At 50.9% G+C, this 25,507-nt stretch overlaps 2 protein-coding genes across 2 annotated transcripts in view; one reads left to right on the forward strand and one right to left on the reverse strand.

Moving 5' to 3' along the window:
- The window catches only part of Kat8 (lysine acetyltransferase 8), a 13,323-nt gene extending 2,746 nt beyond the window's left edge, over positions 1-10,577 (forward strand). The window contains exons 4-11 of the mRNA XM_005351325.3: positions 4,759-4,812; positions 4,891-5,055; positions 6,679-6,768; positions 9,207-9,347; positions 9,438-9,531; positions 9,637-9,787; positions 9,903-10,057; positions 10,381-10,577. Of these exons, the coding sequence (XP_005351382.1) occupies positions 4,759-4,812; positions 4,891-5,055; positions 6,679-6,768; positions 9,207-9,347; positions 9,438-9,531; positions 9,637-9,787; positions 9,903-10,057; positions 10,381-10,445 (915 nt within the window). The 3' untranslated portion in view covers positions 10,446-10,577. The remainder of the gene's footprint in view (positions 1-4,758; positions 4,813-4,890; positions 5,056-6,678; positions 6,769-9,206; positions 9,348-9,437; positions 9,532-9,636; positions 9,788-9,902; positions 10,058-10,380) is intronic.
- Positions 10,578-11,148: 571 nt separating this feature from the next.
- The window catches only part of Prss36 (serine protease 36), a 20,017-nt gene continuing 5,658 nt past the window's right edge, over positions 11,149-25,507 (reverse strand). Inside the window, exons 7-21 of the mRNA XM_005351326.2 lie at positions 21,128-21,377; positions 20,901-21,030; positions 20,313-20,584; positions 20,049-20,212; positions 19,038-19,275; positions 18,784-18,925; positions 18,257-18,522; positions 18,062-18,183; positions 17,528-17,804; positions 14,691-14,807; positions 14,434-14,451; positions 12,685-12,847; positions 11,859-12,130; positions 11,607-11,773; positions 11,149-11,480 (exon numbers count right to left, since the gene is read on the reverse strand). Coding sequence (XP_005351383.2) covers positions 11,166-11,480; positions 11,607-11,773; positions 11,859-12,130; positions 12,685-12,847; positions 14,434-14,451; positions 14,691-14,807; positions 17,528-17,804; positions 18,062-18,183; positions 18,257-18,522; positions 18,784-18,925; positions 19,038-19,275; positions 20,049-20,212; positions 20,313-20,584; positions 20,901-21,030; positions 21,128-21,377 — 2,913 coding nt within the window. The 3' untranslated portion in view covers positions 11,149-11,165. The remainder of the gene's footprint in view (positions 11,481-11,606; positions 11,774-11,858; positions 12,131-12,684; positions 12,848-14,433; positions 14,452-14,690; positions 14,808-17,527; positions 17,805-18,061; positions 18,184-18,256; positions 18,523-18,783; positions 18,926-19,037; positions 19,276-20,048; positions 20,213-20,312; positions 20,585-20,900; positions 21,031-21,127; positions 21,378-25,507) is intronic.

Here is a 25,507-nt window from a genome sequence, read left to right on the forward strand (position 1 = left end):
TTCCCTCCTGTCACCCATTAGTTAGAGGTCTGTGAGCCGCAGTACTAGGTTAGACAGACTTCATTCCCTCCTGTCACCCATTAGTCAGAGGTCTGTGAGCCGCAGTACTATGTTAGACTTCATTCCCTCCTGTCACTGGCATTGCAGACTGGCCTTTTGTTGATCGTCTTTCTTTGTTTACAGAGGAAGCACAGGTAGGTTTAGAACTCTCACTAGAGGACTGTAGAAATGGTTCAGCGGTTAAGAGCACTGGCTGTGCTGAGCAGTGGTGGTGCAGGCCTCTAATCCCAGCACTCGGGAGGCAGAGGCAGGTGGATCTCTGTGAGTTCAAGGCCAACCTGGTCTACAAGAGCTAGTTCCAAGGCAGGCTCCAAAGCCACAGAGAAACCCTGTGTCTCGAAAAACCAAAAAAGCACTGGCTATTTTTCCAAAGTACCTGGTTCAATTCCCAGTTCCCACATGGCAGTTCACAACTGTCTATAACTCCAGTTCCAGAGGATGTGGCATCCTCAGATATACATTCAGGCAAAACTCTTATATATATACATAAAAAATAAATCTTAAAAAAAAAAGCCAGGCGGTGTGGTGGGGGGAGGCAGAGGCAGGCGGATCTTTGTGAGTTCAAGGCCAGCCTGCTCTACAGAGAGAGCAAGTTCCAGGATAGGCTCCAAAGCTACACAGAGAAACCCTGTCTCAAAAAAATTAAAAATAAAAATAAAAAAAAAATGGGGGGGGGGAGAAATTTCATTAGGAAGTACAGCCAGCCCCAACCATGGTTTTGATACATTTGACAAATGTATCCGCAACAAAGATTCTTCTTTTAAAAAGACTATACATATGTACCTATATATAGATAGATTTACATATAAATATAAAATTAAATATGTGCTTTTTTTCCCTATTGTGGGTGTGGATTGGGGTTTGTGTGCTGTGATTTGAGAATGTAGAGGCTGGAGAGCAACTTTGGGAATTCAGTCCTCTCCTACCTTGAAGTAGATTCCGGGGCTCAAGCCTAGGTCTCTAGGCTCACACTGCTCACACCAGCACTCACTGAGCCATCTCAGTGGCCCTCTTTGTAGCCAGGCTGGCCTGACTTCTACATAGCCAAGGCTGCTCTTGACCCGATTCTCCTGTGCCTGCCTCCCTAGTGCTAGGCTTGCAGGTGAGTGATCACACCTGGCTATCTTGGTCTTGTGTCTGAGTAGCCCAGGCTGGCCTTGACTGTTCCTGGGGGATTGTGTTCCTCCCATTCTGAAGCTCCTTTTCTTTTTTTGTTCCTCTTCCTTTCTGTTTTTAAGTTTTACAATTGCATTGGAGTTTAAAGGAAAGCCCCGAAGGCAGGCGGGGTATAAAGCTTAGGAAAACAATCTGTGCCTTTAAAAGTGGCACAGAGGTCAGATACTTGGCAGGGAGCCAAGTTTTAGAGGCTTTAGAGGCGTAAGGAAGCTCACAGTATTGGGGAAAAACCCCAATTGTTAAGGAAAGTATGTTTAGAGAAGAGACAGAGGAAAGAAAGCCAAGGAAAAGTTACATTTTTCTGACTAATTCAGTCCTGAATCGATGTCAGAGCCAAGGCCGAGCAGCAGCCATGAGCCGGGTCAGTTCTGTCTTTCCCGTTCTTGGTGAGCACAGTGCAGCCACGCTTTCCTCACTGTGGACTTTTGGTGTGGTGTGGAAAACATTCACTTCTGTAAAAGTTTTTTAGATTCATGTGTGTGAATGTTGCCTGCATGTGTGGCACATGTATGCCCAGTGCCCACAGAGTTCAGAAGAGGGCATTGATTCCCTAGAGTTGCAGTTACAAGTGGCTGAGAGCCGAACCCAGATCTTCGCAAGAGGAGCAAATACTCCTAACTTCTCTGCCATTTCTCCATCACTTTAAATTTTTTTTTGTAGAAGAAAAAATAGGATAATATAAACAATATCAGTGTTTTCCACGTTCTTAGAGGTAAGTATTATTTTGAGGTAACTCTTTGACTTGTAATCCATGCATGTATATCTACACAGACATTTCAGTTGGGTGCAGTGCCAGCTCTGCTTTCACTACTCTGAGGTTAGAAAGGCTTTCCAGCTCTATGGGCTGCTGCTAGCTGGGACAGTAGCAACTTTCCAGTCACCTGTGCTCTGCAGTACTGGTTTGTACTTGTCCAGTTTGACTAGAATTTGGCGGGGCGGGGGGGGGGGGGGGGGGGGGGGTTGTCAGGGGTTTTTCTTGTTACCCACTCTGTAAAAAATATTTTTTTAGCCGGGCGGTGGTGGCGCATGCCTTTAATCCCAGCACTCGGGAGGCAGAGGCCGCATGCCTTTAATCCCAGCACTCAGGAGGCAGAGGCAGGTGGATTTCTGTGAGTTCAAGACCAGCCTGGTCTACAGAGCTAGTTCCAGGACAGGCTCCAAAGCCACAGAGAAACCCTGTCGCGAAAAACCAAAAAATATATATATATATATATATTTAATTTATTTGTTTTTTCATTACATATACAGTGTTCTGCCTTCAAGTGTGCCTGCATGCCAGAAGAGGGCACCAGATCTCATTTACAGATAGTTGTGAGCCACCATGTGGTTGCTGGGAATTGAACTCAGGACCTCTGGGAGAGCAGCCAGTGCTCTTAACCTCGGAGCCATCTCTCTAGCGCCCTAGAACTTTTTTTTTTTTTTTAATTGTCATGACTTTGTGTTTAAATAGCAGTTGTGATTCATGGTTGTTTTCTCAGACCTCATAAGTTTAGAAGATGGTCTTCTGAGTAGAATAGTGGACCTCACAGGTTTAGAAGATGGTCTTCTGAGTAGAATAGTGGCTCAGTTAGCAGGTAGATAATGGGGCTGAGTCATTAAGGATGAGTGATAAAACTGTCACCAGGTTCTTTAGAATCAACCCTGATTGGGGACTTTTGTCTGTTGATTGGTTGGGGCTTTTTGGGGCTTGATCTCAAAGTTGATATATAGCCAAGGATGACCTTGAACTGATCCCCACGCCCCCACCTCTAAAGTGCTGAGACACAGGTGTGTACCACCGCGCCCTGTTCTAATTATTGTTTAATTCTAAATAAACTGCAATGTTTAAGAAAAATAGTGGTTTTGTAATTCTTTAATGTATTTGCAGAAAAAAAATGTGCTTTGTGAAAATTGAGACATGAAGTTTAAAGAGGCATTTGAGGAGAAAAATCTTTGTTCCTTTTTTTTCCTGTCTTTGTTGGAATTGGGCAGACCAAGGCTGCCGAGCTACCAGTTCTGTGTCCTTAGGCAAGTGACTTTGCTTCTTTGTACCTTAGTTTCCTCTTTTGTGTGGTGAGAATGACAAGCACTCTAGTTTCAAAGACTCAGTATAAAAGCTAAATGAAATAATATCTATAGTATCTATAGAATGCTTGGCAGCTGCAGGTACCCACAGGCAAGGGACCTTATCCTGGTCTGTTTACTACTCTCTAAAATTGCTAAAAGAGTTCTCTGTCAAGGCCAGGTGTGGTGGTGCTTACCTGTAGTCACAGCACTGGGGTCCTGAGGTGTGAAGGATTGATAGGCTGGGTTAAGAATTTCTTGTAAGCTTGGAGTTCAAGGCTAGTCTAGGTTATAAGGCAAATTCCAGACAGTGTGCTGTGTAGATGAGACCCTATCTCAAAAACAACATAATTAACAACCCAACACAAAGAAAGAAGTGAATATAAGAAATATAAGAATTCCTGGAAGATGCTTGGGAAGGATGTTGGGAATGACAGGAAAAAGCAAAAATAATTATACATGATAGTTCCCAGAGCCCTGTCACAGACTCACCTGACCTGTGCTCTGTGCCGCGGTGAGGTGAGCATCTGGAGCATGAAGAGATCCGGGCATGCTCAAGTGGAAGTAACTAAAGGTTGAAGACTGGAAGAAAGCTTTTGAAAGCTGTGGGTTTGAGAGGCAGAGATGTAGCAAGGAACCACAGGTAGTGGTCCAGACCTAAAGGAGCAGCGAGTGTTTCGAGTGGGTCAGAGAGAAGTTCCACAGGAACTGGTTCCAGAGGTGCCATGGACATGAGAGTTGGCATCCGCTCACTTGGCCAGTGACAGTGATGTTTAAGAGAGTGCCCAGAAGAAAGAGTCCTACAAGTCCTTTCTGGACACCTACTGTCTGACTCAGAAACTGCTGAGGTCTGCTGTTCAGGAGGGAGACCCCAGCCAGCAGTGGGTCTTGCTCTGGACATGAATGACCCAGTGTACAGTTGAAGCTTTTTGTTTGTTTATTTTTCGAGACAATGTTTCTCTGTGTATCCCTGACTGTCCGGGAACTCAGTGTAGACCAGGCTGACCTCAAACTCAGCAATCTGCCTGTCTCTGCCTTTTGAGTGCTGGGATTTAAAAAGGTGTGTCACTACATCCTACATCAATCTGGTTTTTGTTGTTTGTTTTCACACGGGGGCCAACATAGTCCAGGCTCACTTCATACTTGTTGACCTAGACCTGCCCCCCCTTAGGTTCCTAGGTGCTGGGTTTAAAGGCGAGTGCCACTACTGTCACCAAAGCTCTTACCCTAAGCACAAACCAGGCCTCACCCCACGCCCTGCTTACATGTAGCTCAAGGTCCAGATTGAGGCATCTGGACATGTGGGTAAGTAAGCAGTAGGTGCTAAGAAGAGCCAGCCTCCCAACCAAGTAGACCAAATGAGGTGTTGACATGATTATTGTTACTGCAGTTATTATAGACGACAGTAGATGAGCACTGCGTTCTGGGGTGGGGGGGAGTCTAACCATGTCTGTTCATCTCTGTGCACTTCTTGACCAGACCTATGCAGAGATGGACCCCACTACAGCAGCCTTGGAAAAGGAACATGAGGCGGTAAGAATGTGCAGGGTTTGGGGAGCAGCTGGGGTACTCCTGCCCTCCTCGTTCCTGCTGAGCTCCCCCTGTCTGCAGATCACCAAAGTGAAGTATGTAGACAAGATCCACATTGGGAACTATGAGATCGATGCCTGGTACTTCTCACCCTTCCCAGAAGACTATGGAAAGCAGCCCAAGCTTTGGCTCTGCGAGTACTGCCTCAAGTACATGAAGTACGAGAAGAGCTACCGCTTCCACCTGGTGAGGCTGGGCCTGCCACGCCCTGGCATGAGTCCAGAGAAGTTGGGGAAAAACTGCCTTGGAGACTAGAGACCTGGATTCCTCTGGGTGTGACGATATTAACTAGGTCTCTATGGAGATCCGAAGTTCAGGGCCATCCGCAGCTACATAGTGACTTCTAGCCTGGCTTGGACTGCACAAAGGAAGGAAAAGCAGGACTTTGGAGAGATAGCTTAGGAGTTGAAAACATTGTATTCTCTTGCAGACAACCCAGGTGTCCAGTACTGTAGTATGATGAGGGAGTGGCTGCGTCCCACCACCCGGCTAGCGTAACCCCTGAAATAACCACACAGAAATTGTATTAATTAAATTACTACCTGGCCCATTAGCTCTAGCCTCTTATTGGCTAACTCTCACATCTCGATTAACCCATTTCTATTAAATCTGTGTGTCACCACGTGACTGTGGCTTACCAGCAAGATTCTAACCTACGTCTGTCTCATGCCAGAGATTCATGGCGTCTGTCACACTGCCCTTCTTCCCAGCATTTTGTTCTGTCTACTCTGCCCACCTAAGTGCTGCCCTATCAAAAGGCCAAGGCGATTTCTTTATTCAACCAATGAAAGCAACACATAGACAGAAGAATCTCCTACATCACAGCACCCATGTCAGGTGCCCGTAACTCCAGTTCCAAATCTACAGCCCTCTTCTTGTCTCTGCAGGAACTTGCATTCAATTACACATACCCACAAACATGAATACATGCATACACGCCATAGATATATGTATTTTGTTTGTTGTTGTAGGCTGACCTTTAAACTCACAGACATCTACCTGCTTCTGCCTCCACCTTTGGAGTGCTGGGACTAAAGATGTTGTAACACCATGCCCAGCTAAAAGATAAAAATAATTTTTTAAAGTTTGTTTAAAGAAAGACAGGAAAAAGCCGGGCGGTGGTGGCACACGCCTTTAATCCCAGCACTCGGGAGGCAGAGGCAGGCGGATCGCTGTGAGTTCGAGACCAGCCTGGTCTACAGAGCTAGTGCCAGGACAGGCTCCAAAGCCACGGAGAAACCCTGTCTCGAAAAACCAAAAAAAAAAAAAAAAAAAAAAAAGACAGGAAAGAAGAAACAAAGAAAAGACAGCTTTTCTACTACTGGGAGGGTAACTTTGGCCAGCTCACTGCCACTCTTCAGGCCTCAGTTTCCTCTTCTACAGAATGGGGATCAAACTATTCAAGTTCCTTGCCCTTAGTAAAACCTAGTGTTGGGCTCCTCAAGGCAAAAGAAGCACAAATCCAGCTGAGCAATGTCAGCCGGTAGAAAGAAATGCAGTACTACAGATGGCAGGAAGGGGGCGCTTTCACCAGCACAGCAGGACCTGAGGCAGATATAGAAGGTTTAGGAAAAAGAGGTGTCATGTCCAGACCCAAGATCAGTCGATTGTGATACTTTGCAGTTATTAGCCTCTTTGTGCCTTAGTTATTCCTAAATTCCTTAGTTAGATCCTGTCCTGAGGAGAAAATGAGGGTTACTGGATAAAAAGCATGGAACACAGATAGGGCCTGCACATGGCAAAGCCAAGAGGAAGGGGACGGCTCTTAGAAGAAAGGTCTGAAGCTTGTTCTCTCACCCGGCTCTCCAGGGCCAGTGTCAGTGGCGGCAGCCCCCAGGGAAGGAGATCTACCGTAAAAGCAACATCTCTGTGTATGAAGTGGATGGCAAAGACCACAAGGTGAGCTGGTAGCCCAGGACTTGTGGGAAACTGGCTATCTGTCTCCTGGGTAACTTTTTGTTTTTGTTTTTGCTTTTCAAGACAGGGTTTCTCTGTAGCTTTGGAGCCTGTATTGGAACTAGGTCTTGTAGACCAGGCTGTCCTGGAACTCACAGAGATCCTCCTGCCTCTGCATGCCAAGTGCTGGGATTAAAGGTGTGCGCCACCACTGCCCAGCCAAATAATTGGTACCAGTCTCGTTCTCTTGGTCCCCCTGGATTAGCACAGGCTGAGCGTTCTGTTTGTTTGTTTGTTTGTTTGTTGGGTTTGGTTTTGGTTTTTCGAGACAGGTTTTCTCTGTGTAACAAATCTGACTATTCTGGAACTCGCTTTGTAGACCAGGCTGGCCTCAAACTCACAGAGATCCACCTGCCTCTGCTTCCTGAGTGCTGGGATTAAAGGCGAAGGCCACCACAGCCCGGCTTCCTGGGTAATTCTTACCTATCCCCTCTACCAGGCAGAGGTCAGCCTTCAGTGGGTATCTATATCTACTCTTGACCAAGTGAGGTCTCACTTGGTGCTTGGCCTGTGTTAGTGCATAGTGAACACAGCCAGGTCTCCCCTCTGTTTCTGGGGGCTCCTTTTCAGACAGGGTAGTTCTGGTCTGGGTAGTTCTGGAGAACTGTCTTGCCTGAGGCTGCTCTTAACCAGCTTCCTTTCTTCCTGGAAGGGGAAGCATTGTTGTCAGAGATTTCACAGGCTGAGCTCCAGCTTCTCAGAGGAGTGAGTAACTCCAATGGGAGCAGACGGACTTTGGTGTTCTGTCTCTGTCTTCCCTGTCTACTGGGTCTGACAGGTCTCTAGCAGTGTTCTGGTCTCCCCTGAAGGGCTGTGTAGTACAAAATAAAGAGGGCAGGCTTCTTAGTTCACCATGTCACTTCCTGGCTGGCCTCAGACAAGTGACCTAACTTTGTTTTGTTCCTGTTTCCGCATCCATAAGATAAGAGTCATAACTATTTACCTCATCTGTTTGGTGGAACAGATGAGACCACAGATGTCAAACGTCAGCTATGTAGCACGTGCCTGGCATCTAGTAGGCTGTTAGTAAACATGGCCTTCGTTGTTATTGGAGACCTGCTGGGGCAATACCGAGCCTGCTCCCTGCCAGCTACTCTGACTTCCTTTAGCTTGAACTGGTGGAATAACAGCAGTGGCCTCCAGTGGCAATGGAGTGGGGCTGGGGGTGGTGTTTGCCAGCTCCACCTTGTGCCTGCTCTGACTCCTGAGTCACCTCAGACTAGCTGTGCTGGGCTCACACAGTCTTAGACTAGGTTGGAGTGCAGAAGCAGTGTGAAAATAGACACCCAGTGTATGGTGACGCACACCTGTAATCTTAGCACCCAGGAGGCTGGGCACCCTGGGCTGTAGCTGTCTGAACCCTGTCTCAGACATGAAAGGGCTGGGTGTGATGGCACACGCCTTCAATCCTGGCACTCCTGGAAGCAAAGGCAGGCAGATCACTGAGAGTTCAAGGCCAGTGTGAAAAAAAGAAAACAAAACCAGAAATACTTTATACTAAGAAGGCAGCTGCAAGGCACTGTTGTCTGTCCTAATGCTGGCCTAGGCAGGTCTCTGTTTGCATCAGTTAGACGGGGCCCAGCAGCTGTCCAGGAGGGCAGACAACTCAGGCTTTGGGGCTGGCTGCAGGCCTCTTGACTTGGCAGTTACCAGCTTCTGCTTAGCAGCTTTGTATTGAGTGCTGCAGGACATGAGTGGGACAGAGTTTGTGTCCCGCATCCACCAGCCGTGGAACCTAAGGCACTCTTCTTTCTGGGCCTCAGTTTCCTGTGCTGAAAGCTAATGTCTGTAAAGATTGAAGCTGACTGCACATGTAAAACCCTGCCTTTTATTTGGCCCTCAAAGTGCTGGCCGTGCAAGCCTGACAGCCTGAACTTATCCTGGAACCCACAGTGGAAAGAAAACAGTGCCTGGAAGTTGCTCTCTGACCTTCTTTACATGTGTAATTTAATATTTTAAAAAGTGTTAGATAGTTGGGCATGATGGTACACACCTTTAGTTCCAGAACTCAGGAGGCAGAAGCAGGCAGATCTCTTTATGTGTGAGGCCATCATGTCTGCAAAATAAATTCCAAGCCAGCCAGGACTATTTAGTGAGACCCTGTTCCAAACACAAACAACTAATAAAGGAAGCTGTGAACAGCCCAGCTCTCCTGTTACCGTTAGTGTGAACGGACTTCACTTTGGGCCTCCTTCCTGTCCGCCTTACTGACAGGAAGACTCCTTTCTGCTCTGAATTCTGTTCTGTGGAGGCGCTCACTCCCGCTACCTGCCTGACTCTGTGCAGCCTGGCTCTTTAGAGAACTGCAGAAGCTTCTGGTCCCCAGACCGAGCGGAGGTGTGGTACTGTTTGCTTAGCATGTTTCTATCTCTTATCCCTAGATATACTGTCAGAACCTGTGTCTGCTGGCCAAGCTTTTCCTGGACCACAAGACCTTGTATTTTGATGTGGAGCCCTTTGTCTTTTACATTCTGACAGAAGTAGACAGGCAAGGGGCCCACATTGTCGGCTACTTTTCTAAGGTACTAGATTGGGGAGACTGGGAAGAGGGTGTTATAAACTAGAATGAAGGCTGGAACCCCCAAAGGACCTGAGTACCCCATACTCCACAGGAGAAGGAATCCCCAGATGGAAACAATGTGGCCTGCATCCTGACACTGCCCCCCTACCAGCGACGTGGCTATGGAAAGTTTCTCATTGCGTTCAGTGAGTAGCCGCTGCCATCCAGGAAGTGGGTTCTATACGTGGGAATGATGAGGTGGGGGGTGGGGAGAAGCTGGATCTTTAAGGTTCTCTTTCTGTCACTGCCAGGTTATGAGCTCTCCAAGCTGGAGAGTACTGTAGGCTCTCCAGAGAAGCCACTGAGTGACCTGGGCAAACTCAGCTACCGAAGCTACTGGTCATGGGTCTTGCTGGAGATCCTACGAGACTTCCGGGGCACATTGTCTATCAAAGATCTTAGGTACTGTCCATCAAGGACCTTGTGAAAGATCATCTTGGAATCCTACAGGAATGGGCTCTCCTAAAATTGGTCATGGATTTTGTCTCCATGAACTGTGTTCCTTCTCTACATACAGCCAAATGACCAGCATCACCCAGAATGACATCATCAGCACCCTGCAGTCCCTCAACATGGTCAAGTACTGGAAGGGCCAGCATGTGATCTGTGTCACCCCTAAGCTGGTAGAAGAACACCTCAAAAGTGCCCAGTATAAGAAACCACCTATCACAGGTGTGTGGGGTGCTGCTGTGTGCAGTGTGTGTGTGTGTGTGTGTGTGTGTGTGTGTGTGTGTACAGGTGTGTTTAGCAGGGTGGGATAAGAGTCAAGGCAGCCTTTTTTTTTTTTTTCCTGTTACAAGATCCCAAACCAGTTTGGCCAGTTTCTAGGACTGCCACCGAGAGCAGGTTACTCATTCCTGAGATTCCCTCCCCTCCTCAGGACTGAGGTCACCCTTTTGTTCTTACCCTGAGAGGAAACCTGGCCTGGGCCCAGAAAGAGCAGCCAGGTGTGAACAGACTTGACCCACGGCCTCTTGTGCTCTTTTCTCCCACAGTGGACTCTGTCTGCCTCAAGTGGGCACCCCCCAAGCACAAACAAGTCAAGCTTTCCAAGAAGTGAGTGGGCTGTTCCCTGCTTTGGATCTGCGTTTCCTGTCGTGAACCTGTAAATATGTGTACGGACCTGTTTTGTGTCATTTTTTTTTAATAAAGTAAACTCTGCTGGTGTGCTGGACTTTGGAGGTACAAAGGAGATGCTTACAGGGTACTGTTCTTCATTTCATCTCACATACAGCCAGTTGTTTTCAAAACATTTACTCCTTGCTCTGCTTATCCCCTCACCCTGATCCAAGCCCCAGCCAGCTCCGGTGGGGGCTCAGTCCTCCGGAGTCCAGGAGTTGGGCTCAAAGCAGGCTTGGCAGCCAGTGGAGTAAGGCTGAGGTCTTCCCTGTCTGAAAGACAGACAAAGCCCAGGAGACAAGAAGAGGACGAAGTAATGGGCTCATCAGGCAGGATGAGTAGGGCCCTGAAGCCAGCTTCTGCAGCAGTCAGCTAGGCACTGGCCTGTGTTCTAGACACAGGCTGAAGTCAGGGCTCGGTTTCCTAGTGAGGCTTCTGGGAGCTCCATAGGAGCCTAACCAATAAGCTGCAGATAATAGAGAAAGGTAGCTAGAATTTCTGGCCCGTTCCACAGGCCGTAAACCTCTTGGCCCTAGATTATAACCCCGAAGAGCAGACAAAAGAATGGGCTCAAAGGTCAAGTTGGTGCACTGCCCTCCTGAACAGGCACATGTCCTTAGGGATGCTGTTGGTCAGCTTTGAGGGGTAAGTAGCTTAATGTTCAAAGGCGGAAGAAGGAAGAGGCCAGGGCCAGGCCCAGTGGCAGGAAAAGCATGGGCGTTAGTCTCTGGGCTGGAGCTGAGTTGAAGGCAGCATGATGGTTGCAGAGGTGGCCATCTGGCTGGGACTCCTGAGTTTGGGGAACTATGCGAGGCTGGAGTTGTGCCACGTTTCGGTGGATCCAGGAGGCATAGGTAGAAGTCAGAGTATATACTCCAGGCCTGTTAGGGGCTCCACAGGCATCACCCCAGCTCACAATGCCTGCCAAATACCAGAGGCCTTCTACGGGACAAGAGAGTGGGCCCCCAGAGTCACCCTAAGGGAAAAAGAAGAGTTCTGTCAGCTCATATCTCTGGTCAGCAGTTTTCCATGCCAGCTCCCCTCAGCCCTCCATCTCTCAGGGTCTACTTGACCTCTCTGTTCCCTGAGCCCTTGCCCTTACCTGGCAAGCATCCTTGCCTCCCTTCACGTAGCCGGCACACAGCATGTCCTGCTGGATAGTGTGGGGCTCTTCAGGCACGGCATTGATGTTGTAGAGACAGCTGCAGGTCTCACGGCTGATCAGTGGGACCTCAAGCTGCTGCAGTGGCCTGGGCGTCTGTAGGCTCACTGTGGGGACAGAATGGCTATTCAGGGTCGCCAGCCTCTACGGGCTTGCCTTCCCTGTCTCTTGGCACCCAGTGCCCCACCTCACCTGAAGGGGCCACATGACCCCATCCTGTGACAGTACAATGGAGGCCATTGGGAAAGGAGGCATTGGCTGCAGGGAGGCAGATGGGCTTGACGTAGCGGGAGAAGCTGACAGGGCTGCCGAGGCGGATGAGTGCAATGTCGCCCTCAGAGCCCTCTTCACGGTAGCTTGGGTGGGAGATGATCTGCGCCACCATGCGGACCACAGTGTCGTTGCTGTAGGCGTCCAGCTGGTGGGCCCCCAGCTTTACCTCATACTCATTCTTGTTGTGTTCTCTGCCGGTAGAGAGGCAGGACCTGAGAGACCTTCTATCCTGACCCCTGCTGCCTTACACTACCCTAGCTCACAATGCCCGCCAAATACCAGAGGCCTTCTACAGGACACTGGTACTGACCCTAACCTCTCACTTTTACCTCTGACTGGTTCCTTCTTCCCTCCTCCTCCTCCTCCTCCTTCTTCCTCTTCCTCTTTTTTTTTTTTTTGATAAATATTATTTATCCCTGGCTGACCTGGAACTCCCAGAGACCCACCTGTCTCGCCTCTGCCTCCCTCCCGAGTGCTGGGATTTAAGGCAGCCAAGACTCTTGAAACCCACACCAGGAACTAGTCTGACATATGATCTAGACTAACCCATGGCATGCTGTTTTTTTTAAATTGGGTCCAATGTAAACATGGTCAAGCTGGCCTTGAATTTACTATGTGGTAGCTGTCTGACCTTGAATTCTGATCCTGGTTCCATCTCCCAAGTGTTGGGATTTCAGGCTTGTTACCCAAACACTGTTTCCCACCCACTTTTGACTCCCCCTCTACCCCTCCACCGAGTTGGTACCTGGGGAAGCAGTGAGCCGCCGACACCACCCATTGATCCGACACAAGAGACCCGCCACACACATGGACTCCGGAGTAGGTGATGCTGACCTGCCAGGGCCACTGGCCAGGTTTCGCATTGCTACCACCTGTGATGCGTGGCTGGACAACGGCACCACAGGAGGCTGTCCAGGGAAGAGGGGAGGGTGAAGACAGGTCTTTCTGGGACTCCCACAGCAGCCCTTAGCCTGCCGCCCACCCCGCCGCCCCTCCTCCCCGCCCTGCCACCCACCCTGCTGCCCCGCCACCAACTTCACATTCAGCTACTTTCCCCACCCTATGGCTCAGCAGCTGTGAGAAGTCACTGCCTGGTGATGTCCCAGTCAAGTGTCGTGGCAGCCCCTTCTTCTCAAGCCTCCTTACACACCCGAATAGCTTTATAAACCATAAATTTGGCCAAGCCACAGTCTTGCTGAGCTCTCTCATGGCTTCAACTGCCCTTAAGATCCATTCCAGCGGCTGGAGAGATGGCTCACTTGTTACTCTTGCAGAGGCCTAGGCTTGGCTTCCAGCACCCACATGGCAGCTCCCAACTCTCCTAAATTCTAGTTCCAGAGGATTTGATACCTTCTGACCTCCAAAGGCACCGGACACTCATGTGACACACATGCATTCACACAGGCAAAATACTAAATTTTAGAGAATTAAAGAAAAAAAGATAGATTCCAGATGCACATGGCGCTGTCCTCTGACTATTGCGCAGGGCACTTCCTGTCACATACACTGAGCCATACATTACTCACCTCTGGGTCCTCTGGATCCTTTTAATACCAGTCACTTTACTCTGTCTTTCCCACCCTTTCTCTGCTAGGTCAGAGAGCCTCCCTAAGTGCGCCCCCAGCGCCCCCCCCCCAGCACACACAGACACAGACACAGACAGGCAGACAGACAGACAGACAGACAGACAGACAGACAGACACACACACACACACACACACACACACACTCACACACGCTGCTCTCAGCTTCCAGGGCCCTCTCTCCTGAACACTGTCCGGGCTGACAACTGTTCTCATGCCTATGACTGTCCCAGCTGCACCGACCTGACCTGGGTGTCGCCTAGGGACATCCCTCTTTCCGCCCTATCCCCACGCAGAGCACACAGAGGTATGGATGTGACTGAACACTGAAACCATTTGACGTGATGTGGACCCACCGCCACTGAGCCAGCAGGGGAGAGGAGTTAAAACTGCCTTCCACATTTTCCCAAAGCAGAGAAAGCAACCGGCCAGACTCTTCCTCCATTCCCTCATAATCATCACAATAGCTGCTGCTTAGCCACCGTGGCAGGTCTAGCCCCAAAGGGGCTTTCACTACCCAATCTCCGGGCCTCCACACTACAGCCCTAGAAGAACGGAGCTAACAGTTTTTCAAGGCAAAGAAACTGGAGCTTGGAACGCTAAGGAGACCAGGCTACTAAATAGTTAAGCTGGGACTCAAAACCAGTCCGCCTAGGAGCAGGTCTGTGGAGTTTCCCTCAGAACCAGCCCAGGTACACACACGAGAGTCAGACAACTCAGTGCTCCTCCTCACCTCAGCTTCCTCATAAAACAAGAGCCACCATTCCATACTCACAGAGCAGTTGGGACACTTAGTGTGGCTAGGTGAGCAAGCTCAGCAGGGTGACAAGAGCTCCTAAAACCCACCGGGGGACTCCACACTGGCATGCCCTCACTCACTGCCCTCCTCCCAGTTCCCCAGGAAGCCTCACCTTCGGTCCCGCCAGCTCCTGAGGGGAAAGAAAGAGGGAAGAGTAAACAGGGAGGCTTGAGAATTCCTGGACCCCTTAATACCAACCGCTCTCCCAGAGGGCAACTCCTGCTTAAGGGGCTGACAGGAGAAGATGGCCAAATGGTAGGCACACAGAGATTCATGAATCCAGGATACGAGCTGAGCTCTCCACAGGGTTCTGCCTGCTCTCGCCAGTGCCCTCGCTCCAGCCCTCCCTCCCTGCTGACCCAGACTTACCCATTCTTGACTGGAGCAATCCGAAAAGAAGCAGAATGGCCATGACTTCCAGCTGCCCAGGTCCCAGGCCTACCCTTAGGGCCATGGCCCAGGACGAGGGCCCCCCCAGGAGAGACTCTAGGTTAAACAATGAAGGAATTGAAGGCTGGTTTCAAAGGCTGGATTTAGACGTGGGCTCAGAAGTGATGAATCCCACGATGAGAAGGTGAAGCAAGGGTGAACGGTGGGCTTCTTAGCAGGAAATGGCCACGGGTGGATGGAAGACACGCCTTTAGTCTGTGGACCTGTTCCGCCTCACGACCTGGCCACCACAGAGACCTCTCCAGGTACCTCGGCAGAAGGCAACTACCTGTGGGCTCCTCCCTAAGCCACGCCCTCCAGGCTGAAAGCAGTGGGCTTTTTTTTCCTACTTCTGACCTCTGCAGTCCTCAGTCTCCTTGGGTAGCGGGGGTGGTTCTGAGAGGAGGAAACCGATCCCGGCCAGTTAGAAAGCAGTCGGGGGGGGGGGGGCTGAAAACCCTGAGTGCCAGCCAGCCTGCCAGCCAACCCTTGGTCCCAGATCTTCCTGGTCTCTCAGAACACCCACACCCACCCCTCACGCAGCAACCTGGCCCAGACCTTATTATTTTAGGGCCACCCCCACTGCCCTCTCTGTCCCTCCTTCCTCGGGCCAGGTATCTAAGACTGGGACATGGGGGATGCCCCAGGCCAGGGCCATTCCTGGCAGGCTGTCTCTGTGCAGCCTGCAGCCTTCTGGCAGGTGTTGAGCATGTCTGGCTGTTGACAATCATCCAACAAGTATTTGCTGAGTTCCTACCGTGGCCCCAGGCACAAGTGGCAAACTATACCATCCATGACCTCCTTGAGATTATGATGAAGTAGGGATGTCAGACTTGAATCAAAAGGGGATTGTTGAATAATTTCAAAGTAGGAGTTGTGATAGATAAAACAAGTGGGGACTCTTAATTGCACAGCAGCTGGGGGGGGGGGGTGTCCTGGAGGAAGAATGCTAAGACCCGAATCCTAAGGGGGCTTGGAAAGAGACTATCAACAGAGCTGGCAAACCTGGGCCAGGCCTGGTGGCACCTGCCTTTAAGTCCCAATCGTTATCCTGTCCTGTCCCCCCTCCCCACCCCACCAAAGGCAGGTGGAGCTCTGTGATTTGAGGACAGCCTGGACTGCATAACAAGTTCCAGGACAGCCAGGATTACATAGAGAAACCCTCCCCCGCCACCCCCGCCAGAAAAAGAGATAAAGCTGGGGTGTGGTGAAGCAGGAGAACCCCTGTAGTGTAGGTGCCGGGAAAGGGGCTGGGGAGATGGCTCAGTGGGTAAAGGACTTGGTGTGCCAGCTGAGCTTAGACCCTGAGCACCTGGGTGTGACGGTTCCTGTTTGTGAGCCCTGTCCAGTACTGGGTGGGGGAAAGTGGAGACAGCAGATTCTGGGGCTTTGCTAACCAGCCAGTCGAGATGAAATAGCAAGGTCCAGGTTCAGTGAGACACTGTCCAGAAAGGTGGAGTGCACTGGGCTCAGAACCTGCTTGTATGGGTGCAGGCACGTGTGTGTACACACAAGCACACATGCACAGGAAGGGTGCAGGGAAAGGCAGCCTGTGTGACCGCTGTCGCTGTGGCACCAGAGATGCAGCTTGGGCTTAAGTTTGAGGAGAAATAGACCCTTACTTCCTCTACTCTCTCCCTAGAGGCCTGGGTGTCTGGCCTCCAGCCCAGTCCGGTGGTCAAAGAATTCCTGGAGGGAATAAAGTGGGAGAGGTTGACTTCGGAGGGAGGGGACCTCTGGGAGTCAGGGTGTGTTTAAGGGCCTGAAGAACAGTACTATGGTGTTTAGAAAGGAAGGGAAAGCCGTTCACAGCCTCCCTGTGCCACCTCATACTCGCTCCTCGTCTCCCTTCCCTGTAACAGAATGTGACCCCAACTCCAGACGCGATCCCTCTGTTCACCGGTTAAGACTTCCACTCTTCCCTTAGGTCCGCATCTGCTGTCTTTATGAGCTCAAACCTCATTTCTTCTGACCATTTCTTCATCCCTAGTCAAGGAGTAGCAACATGCATTTTCCACTCGACAGGGAGCACTTGGTGAACTTATTTTTCAGGCTCCGCTTGCCAGTTAGCAGGTGATGTGCACTGAATTAACAGGCAAGTTGGGCGCAGAGGGGGGATTTTCTGGGAACACTGGTTGGGATGGACAAGCGGGAGTTTCTTGAAGGGTGCCGAGGTTCGTGTGTGTGTGTGTGTGTGTGTGTGTGTGTGTGTGTGTGTGTGAGTGTGTATGCATGTACACACACGCTAGAGACTCTAGGAATGTACAGTAGGCATCAGGGTGTACTTTCACGGCTGTTTTTTACATCCCAGGGCTTTCTAGTCTGGGGGGTACCAAGCCAGGGTTGAATATGCTGCAGGTGCTGGAGATACTAATTCCAGAGCAGAGGTGACACACGACCAGCTGTTCACCTAACCTCCCCCGCCCAGAGGCAGGAATGAGGGAACAGCTGCCACGTTATAGGGGACACATTTCCTGGGATCCCAAGGCCTGACTCACCAAGAGGGCAGAGCCCTATCCTTGGGGCTTTCCCCTTAGCTTTGAGGTGTTCGGGAACCTAAGAGATGCCACAAGGCCACGTGTCTGTATTTACATCTTTATTGTCTCTTCCTCCCCCACCCCCAAGGATTCTTAGGTTCAAAGTAGCCAGCACTGAGGCCCAATTATCTGAAAGCTGATGTAGTATAGGTGGAAGAGGCCCTCTCCAGGCCTGGGAGCTGGCTGGTTGGGCCACATTCCAGGCCTGATGGGGTGGTGTGACGAGGAGCCAGACTCAGCCCTGGATCAGTGGAGCTAGCAGGAGCAGAAACACAGCCGCAACCTTAGGGGAACTTGCAGCCCCTGCCAAGTCTTGGGGGCAGAGGTCACTGTCCTCAGAAGGCCAGTAGGGGGAGCCACTGGGATGCAGAAAATGGGCTTCTTCCACCGTTTGCGATATCCACGTAGCTTCAGGGCCAATGGCTGCAAACAGCTCCTGGCTACCTCGAACAGCCATGCCCATGAGAACCCAGGGGCCTCCCTCAGTCTGGCACAGGAGGGAAGGTGCTGAGGTCACCTGTAAAGTTGGAGCCAAGGCCAAACGGGTCTGTTACCCCTGCATCTGGTTCTCTTAACGTCCCTAGGGTCCAGTCACTAAGAACTACATGTCTCCACCCTTAGATTTCCCGCTTCCTGGTCCCTCTGAAGTCTAGGCCAGAAATACTTGTTCCTATCAGGAGCCCAATACCAATAAATTCCAATCTGAATAGGGTCTAGTCGCCTAGAACTACCTTTCCCCTCCCTGGCCCAAGATGCATAGGACCCGGCCTGTACCTCACATCTATCTTCCTGCCCCTCAGTATAGAGGACACAGAAGGTTCCGGGAGGCAGAATGCCCTGATAGAGGCAGTGACAGAGTCGTGGAGTCAAGATGGAGACAGCAGTAGCTACAGGAACTAGAGAGGAAAAAGGCTGTATAGGGCTCTGGTCTGAGGTCACTCCTCATTCCCATGACCCAAGGGTTCTCACCTCTGTCCTGGGGGTCCTTCCAGCCCAGCACCCAGCAGCTGGCCCCTGGAGGAATACCCCCTGGGTGTAGGCAGATGGGCAGAGCTGATGGGGAAGGCTCCACCTGAGAGTTCAGCTCCAGCAGGGCCAGGGGGGGCCTAAGTCCTAAGTGCCGGGGCAGGCGGATGCTGATGACAGAGCGAGATACCTGGTGACCCTGTGGGGGGGAGCTGGCCCCTGCCTGGCTCAGATACACTTCGATGTAAGGCACTGTGGTTGAGCCCAACCTGTGGGAACAGGAAACAGCGTGGGTTCCTATTTCTTTCATAACTGGTGAACTCCTTCCCAGCAGAAGGAAGGGGCAGAGCAAGTCTCTTGGACCATGCAATTGCTTTGTGATTTCTCTGCTGTCTCAAAAGATCTTACCCGCCCCCCAAAAGCCAAATAACCAAAACATTCCAGCAAAAATTTCCCACAACGCACAAATCCCAAAGCAACAATGTCCTACTGCTGAAAGAATCCTTGATTTATCACCCAGTTTTTCTCACCTGAGAATACAGTGACTAGCTGCTAGGACCCAGCCTGGGGCAACCAGAATCCCAGTGCAGACACGATTACCAGTCACGTGCACCTCTGTCAGCCAGGGCCACAACACACCAGCTGGAGTGGCCTTTGGCCTTAGGCCACAGGCTAGAGAGAGGAGGTGGCCATCTCAGCGGGAGTCCCCAAGCTGCCGCCTGGAAGCTTTGCCAGGATCTAAGACCTCCCAGGAATTCCTAAAGTCTCACAGACCCCTGCTCACCCCCATGCTCAGTGTGTGGGGGACAAATCTGTTCCTCAGTCTCCTCCCCCTCAGGGCCCCAGTCCCAGATCAGCTGGTCCTCCAGGTAGGCTCCCTGAGTCACATGACTAATCCATGGCGCGTGAGTCTGCAGCGGGGAGAAGGCTCGGGGACGGAGACAACCACTTGAGAAAGTTCTGTATCCTGCCAGGAACCACGTCCCCTCCTCACGACACAGAAGGCTCCAACTGGAATCTTTCTGTGGCAAAACAGTGTTTTTACTAGAGTGAGCACTCAGCTTTCTGGGCTTTCCTGGGATCCTGATTCTCCTTCCGTGGACTAATCAAACATCCATCCTTCCGGCCAAGTACCAACACTAATTTGCGTAAAAATCTAGCCCTCATTTAGCAAATTCCAACACCTTTTCACCCCACGCCCTTCTTTCCTTCTTTCTCTCTTTGGTTCTTCAAGACAGGGCTTCTCTGCGTAGCCTTAGTTGTTCTTGGCTGTCCTGGAACTTGCTCTATAGACCAGGTTAGCCTCAAACTCACAGTGCTGGGATCAGAGGCCACCACCGCCTGGGCCCTGCACCCCCACTTTAGAGACAGGGTTTCTGGCTGTCCTGGAACTCAAAGGCATGCGCCACTACCGCCTGGCTTCAAGCCCTCTCAAAATTAAAATTGCCAAATTCGGGCTGAGGAGATGGCTCTGTCGGGAAAGCACTTGCTTCACGAGGGCCCAGACTTGGCTCTCCAACACTCAAAGCGTTTAAAAGAAGGAATAAACCGGGGGTGGTGATGCTCGCCTAGGCAGGTCTCTGAGTTCGAGGCTAGCCTGGTCTACAGGGCTTGCTCCAAGACAGCCAGGGATACACAGAAAAACAGTCACTAAAAAAAAAAAAAGTAACGAATAATCTAGTTAAGGCACCACAGGCACGAGACCCGGAGCGCCCCGCCCCCGTTGCTAGCTCCTCCCGCCTCCAGCTGAGTTCCGGCCCGGGCCGGATGGTCGCGGCGAGCTCCTGTCGCTCACCCAGCATCGTCCCGCCTCTTCCTCCTCCTGGTAGGCGGGGCACAGCCAGTGGGGCGGATCTCCCGGCGGCGGCACCGACTCCCCCTGGCGGCCGTACAGGCAGTGACACCACCAGCTGTTCAGCAGCTGCGCCTCCAGCTGCGCTCCGGAGCCGGCTGCGGATTCTGAAAGACGAGGAGGCGTGCGGGTGCTTCGGCCGCGTGGTCCCCCCCCCGTCCGCCCGCCCGCCCCACCCAGGCGGTGTCCCCGCGCGGCCCCGCGCACCCCCGCGGCCCCAGCGAGCCAGGCGGCAGCGGCTCCCGGGCAGGAAGAAGTGTTCGGGATGGGGCAGGCACACGGCGCTCGGGGCGGCGGTCAGGTTCACGCGCGTCCGCAGCTGCAGCAGCGCCAGGTCTGAGGCCGAGTCCCTGGAGGCGTTCTCGTGTGGCACGAGGCGTGCCACCCTCTCCACCACGGGACGCGAGGGCAGCAGCACCCGCCAGGCTTCAAGGTCGCCGGGTGGGCTGTCAGAGGTGCGGGGCTGCTGGAAGGGGACGCTGAGAACGCGTGCGCCTTCAGCACACACGCTGCAAGCCTCGCTTCCCAGGCTTAGATTGCATCTCGGGGTTGGGATGCTTCGCCCAGCGCTGGAAACGCGCTCCCTATTCTGAGTCTGTTACTCTGGCTTTCGCGTTTTGGACCGAACCTCCTATCCACCCTCTCCAGACTCCCCCGCTTTGTGCCGGATTCTATAGTCTCCAGCGGGGACCCCACCCTACCACCCTACAGACTGAGTAGTACAACTCCCACCCCAGAGGAAGGACTGAGCCTGTCTGAGGTGCAAGAGTGCCGGATACGTGGATTCTCACTCACTCCAGAAAGCAGCTGGCGGGTGCCAAGACCCAGCTGTCAGACACCAGAGCTCCATAGCAGGGTCTGGAGCCTGGCACCATCACCTGGGCCTCCCAGGGCCAGCTCCCTGGCCGCGAAGCCTTCCCGCACTCTGAGAGATGAGAGGAGAGGCCTGGGTCAGGAGGTCTGCAGAAATCCTGAACCCTGCAGCCTCCACCCGAGTTCGAATCTGCCCAGTCCGGCTTCACCTGGTTGGGCAAAGGTACAGTTTTCTTCTCCGGGCTCCCAGGGTCCTGACTGGGGCTTCTGGAGCTGGCTGGGAAAGGCAGGCCCGGGCTCTGAACCCGTCACATGTTCCCGTATCCACGACTCGTAGGGAGCCACTGCAGTGAACACCCCAGGGCGGTTCCTCCGTCCACAGCCAAAGCCAAAGCTGGTGATTCCCGCCAGGAACCAACGGCCTCCGTCCTCACAGACTAGCGGTCCCCCAGAGTCACCCTAATGATAGATGGCTTAAGTCAGAGATCAGCTCAAGAATCTACTGCCCGTTTGGGGCCTAACATACAGCCACCGCCACCTTCTAGCAACCTTCCTTAGCTACCTTCACCTCTGTATTATCTGTAGCCCTAATCAGAAGAAAGCCCGGTAAAGCGGAACCACCAAGTAGCCAAAGGCAAGGAAGAGTACCCAGACATTGCATCAGCGACCTTTCCAGAGAGCCCTGTGGGTCTCACTCAGAACTGAATGATTTTTGTAATAGTTCACCTCAGAACTGTTTCTGATTTCTAAGGTTTCTAAGTCACACCACCCTGAAAGATTTATTTTGGGCCGGGTTTGAACCCAGGGTCTCACAAATGCTAAGCTCCACCCCTCAGCCACTTCTTTAAAAAGTAAATCAAGTGCTAGGGGCCGGGGTTGCTCAGCTGGGAAAATGGTTACCTTGCAAGCTCAAAGAACTGGATTCCAGCTCCATAACTCATGTAAAAATATGATGACCCGAACTACAAGGGAGGCAGAGGCTGGAGCATCCTCCCCACTTGCTGGCCAGTTTAGCCTAATTGGTGAGCTCAAGGCCAAGGAGAAACTCTCTCTTAAAGGAGGTGGACTATATCCTGAAGATATAGTCCACAGGTTGTCTTCTGCCTGCACACCTGCACACACATGCACATCTGCACACATATGTGCACATATATACACACCTGCACACATATGTACACACCTGCACACATATACACACCTGCACAATACACACCTGCACACATATGTATGTACACACATATACACGCCTGCACACATATACACACCTGCACACATATACACACCTGCACACATATGTACACACCTGCACACATATGTACACACCTGCACACATATGTACACACCTGCACACATATGTACACACCTGCACACATGCACACAATCGCAAAAAGAAAAGAAATTGAAGTCAAGCTTGGAGGTACATACCTATAGTCCCAATACCTGGGAGGTGAAAGGATCAAGACTCAGTGACATAGCTATTTATAGGCTAGCCTGAGCTAGATGAGACTGTCGCCAAACAAAGAAACAAAAGAGGCCCAGTGAGGTGGCCTGGTGGCCGAAGGCACTTGTTGCCAAGCCTGAGGATTTGAGGTCAGTTTGCAGGACTCATATGAGGGAAGATGAGAGTTAATTCCTGCAAGCAGTCACTTGATGTCCACCATGTGCTTTGACATACAGAGCGGAACACACACGCACACACAATAAACAAATAAATAAATGTTGAAAAGGAAATAGAGATATGAGTTGAGGAAGATGCTGCAAGCGTTAGGCAACATAGGTAAGATACTGTCTGAGTGAATGAATAAATAAACAAATAAATTCACTAAGAAGGGAAATGGGAGGCTTTGCTGAAAAGATGGCTCAGAGGTTGAGAGCACTGGCTGCTCGTCCAGAGGTCCTGAGTTCAGTTCCCAGCAACCACATGGTGGCTCACAGCCATCTGTATATAATAGTGAGGCCTGATGCCCTCTTCTGGCATGCAAGCAAGCATACAGACAGAAGACTGTGTACATATAAAATAAATCTTAAAAAAAAAAGCTGGGCAGTGAGGGTGCAAACCTTTAATTCAAGCCCTCAGGAGGCAGAGGCAGGCAAATTTCTGTGAGTTTGAGGCCAGCCTGGTCTACAGAGCAAGTTCCAGGACAGCCTGCAAAGCTACACAGAGAAACCCTTTCTCAAAAATAGGCGGGGGTTGGGGGGAAGCTGAAGAGATGGCTCAAGTTGAGAGTGCTGACCTCTTTTCCAGAAGACCCAGGTTCAGTTCAATTCCAGTATCTACATGGCAGGTCACAACTGTTTATACCTCCAGGAAATCCAGCACCCTAACACAGACACACATGTATGCAAAACACCAGTGTACATAAAATAAAAATAAATTATTTTAAAAAGAGGGGCTATGGGGCTGGAGAGATGGCTCAGAGGTTAAGAGCACTCTGTCTGCTCTTCCAGAGGTCCTGAGTTCAATTTCCAGCAACCACATGGTGGCTCACAACCATCTGTAATGAGATCTAGTGCCCTCTTCTGGCCTGCAAGTATACATGCAAGCAGAACACTGTATATGTAATAAATAAAGATTAAAAAAAAAAAAAAGAGGGGCTATAAAATCAAATGAGGAGGAAGACCTAAAATCAGCGGACCAGAAACAATAGGAATGGGACATTGTTGTTAAGGTGTCTCTGAGCTCAGGAGTCTTGGTGACCAGAGGAGGATCACAAAGAAGTCTTGGGGCTGGAAAGATGGAGAAGAGCCCTGGCCACTCTTCCCAGAGGAGTCAGGGCCAACTCCCAGCACCCACAGGGCAGCTCACAACTGTCTGTAACTCCTGTTTCAGCAGATCTGACACCCTCACACAGATACACATGCAGACAAAACACCAGAGCACACAAAACAAATAAGTAAATGAATAAATATGTTTAAAAATAGAAGACTCAACATTTTGTAGAGTTCTGCTACCCAGAACAGTAGCTAACAGCCCAAAGCAACTATTATTATTTGAGATTGGTTTAGTGCTTTATGTATGTGAGTATTTTGCATGCATGTGTGTTTGTGCACCACAGGTGTGTCTGGTGCCTGTGGAGGTAAGAAGAGGCTGTTGGATCCCCTGGAACTGGAGTTACAGATGGTATAAAGGTTCTGGGAATTGCACCCTGTTCCTCTGCAAGAGCAGCAAATGCTCTTAACCATAGTGCCAACTTTCCAGTTTCAATTTTTTTTTTTTTTTTTGGTTTTTTCGAGACAGGGTTTCTCTGTGGCTTTGGAGCCTGTCCTGGAACTAGCTCTGTAGACCAGGCTGGTCTCGAACTCACAGAGATCCGCCTGCCTCTGCCTCCCAAGTGCTGGGATTAAAGGCGTGCGCCACCACCGCCCAGCTTCCAGTTTCAATTATTTAAATTGAAACACAGTTTTGGTTTCTGAGCCCCTCTACTCCCTACCCCCATTTTGTTTTAGTTGAGATAAAGTCTCTCTCTCTCTCTTTTTTTTTTTTTGGTTTTTCGAGACAGGGTTTCTCTGGGCTTTGGAGCCTGTCCTGGAACTAGCTCTGTAGACCAGGCTGGTCTCGAACTCACAGAGATCCGCCTGCTTCTGCCTCCCGAGTGCTGGGATTAAAGGCGTGCACCACCACTGCCCGGCTGAGATAAAGTCTCATAAAGCCCAGGCTGGCCCCAAATTCACTGTGTAGCTGAAGCTGGCCTTGACTTCTGATCTTCTGCATCTGCCACTTCATGAGTTCTGGGATTATAGGCACGTACCATGGCTGTCCGCTTCTGTGGTGCTACCCGCTGAAAGTGCGGGCTGAGCACTTCAACAACTGAACTCTCCCAGTGTTTCTGTCAGCCTTTGTGTGTGTGTGTGTGTGTGCGCGCGCACGTGTGTGTGCGCGTGTGTGTGCGTATGTGTGTGCATGTGTGTGTGTGTGTGCGCGCGTGTGTGCGTATGTGCGTGTGTGTGTGTGTGTGCGCGTGTGTGTGCGTATGTGTGTGTGTGTGCATGTGTGTGTGTGTGTGTGTTGGAGGGCCACTTATGTGGCTCCAAACCTATAATATGTACGTATGCATGTATGCATGTATGTATGTATCAACTGCACATGTGGCTACCATATAATATGTAGGAAGAACAAGAAAGCTAAACATTAGGGGCTGGGTAAGGTCTGAACGCAGCTACAGGACATGAGCTATGAGTAAAAAGCTGATGTTTTTTCTAGTTTTAGCCCTGTCATTGATTTTTCAGTCTTGTTTTGCTTTTGTTTTGGTGGAAGAGCGCATAAAAACATAATTGACAGTGAGGGTGTAGAGCGTGAAGCTCCGAGCTTCAGAACCGCTGTTTGGAGAGGTTCATCAGATGCATGAACTCCACCCGGGTGCTCTCACAGCATGGCGGCTATCTTTTTCCAGTAAAGCCTGAGTTAATAAGATAAAGAAACTACTTTGAGATTCCATCGCACCCCACTGAGAATGGCTATTTTCTTCCTTTCTTTTTTAAAAAATTATTTTTTTATATGCCAGGCAGTGGTGGCACACGCCTTTAATCCCAGCACTCGGGAGGCAGAGGCAGGCAGATCTCTGTGAGTTCGAGGCCAGCCTGGTCTACAA

Source organism: Microtus ochrogaster, chromosome 8 (assembly GCF_000317375.1).
Source record: "Microtus ochrogaster isolate Prairie Vole_2 chromosome 8, MicOch1.0, whole genome shotgun sequence".
Lineage (NCBI taxonomy): Eukaryota > Metazoa > Chordata > Mammalia > Rodentia > Cricetidae > Microtus > Microtus ochrogaster.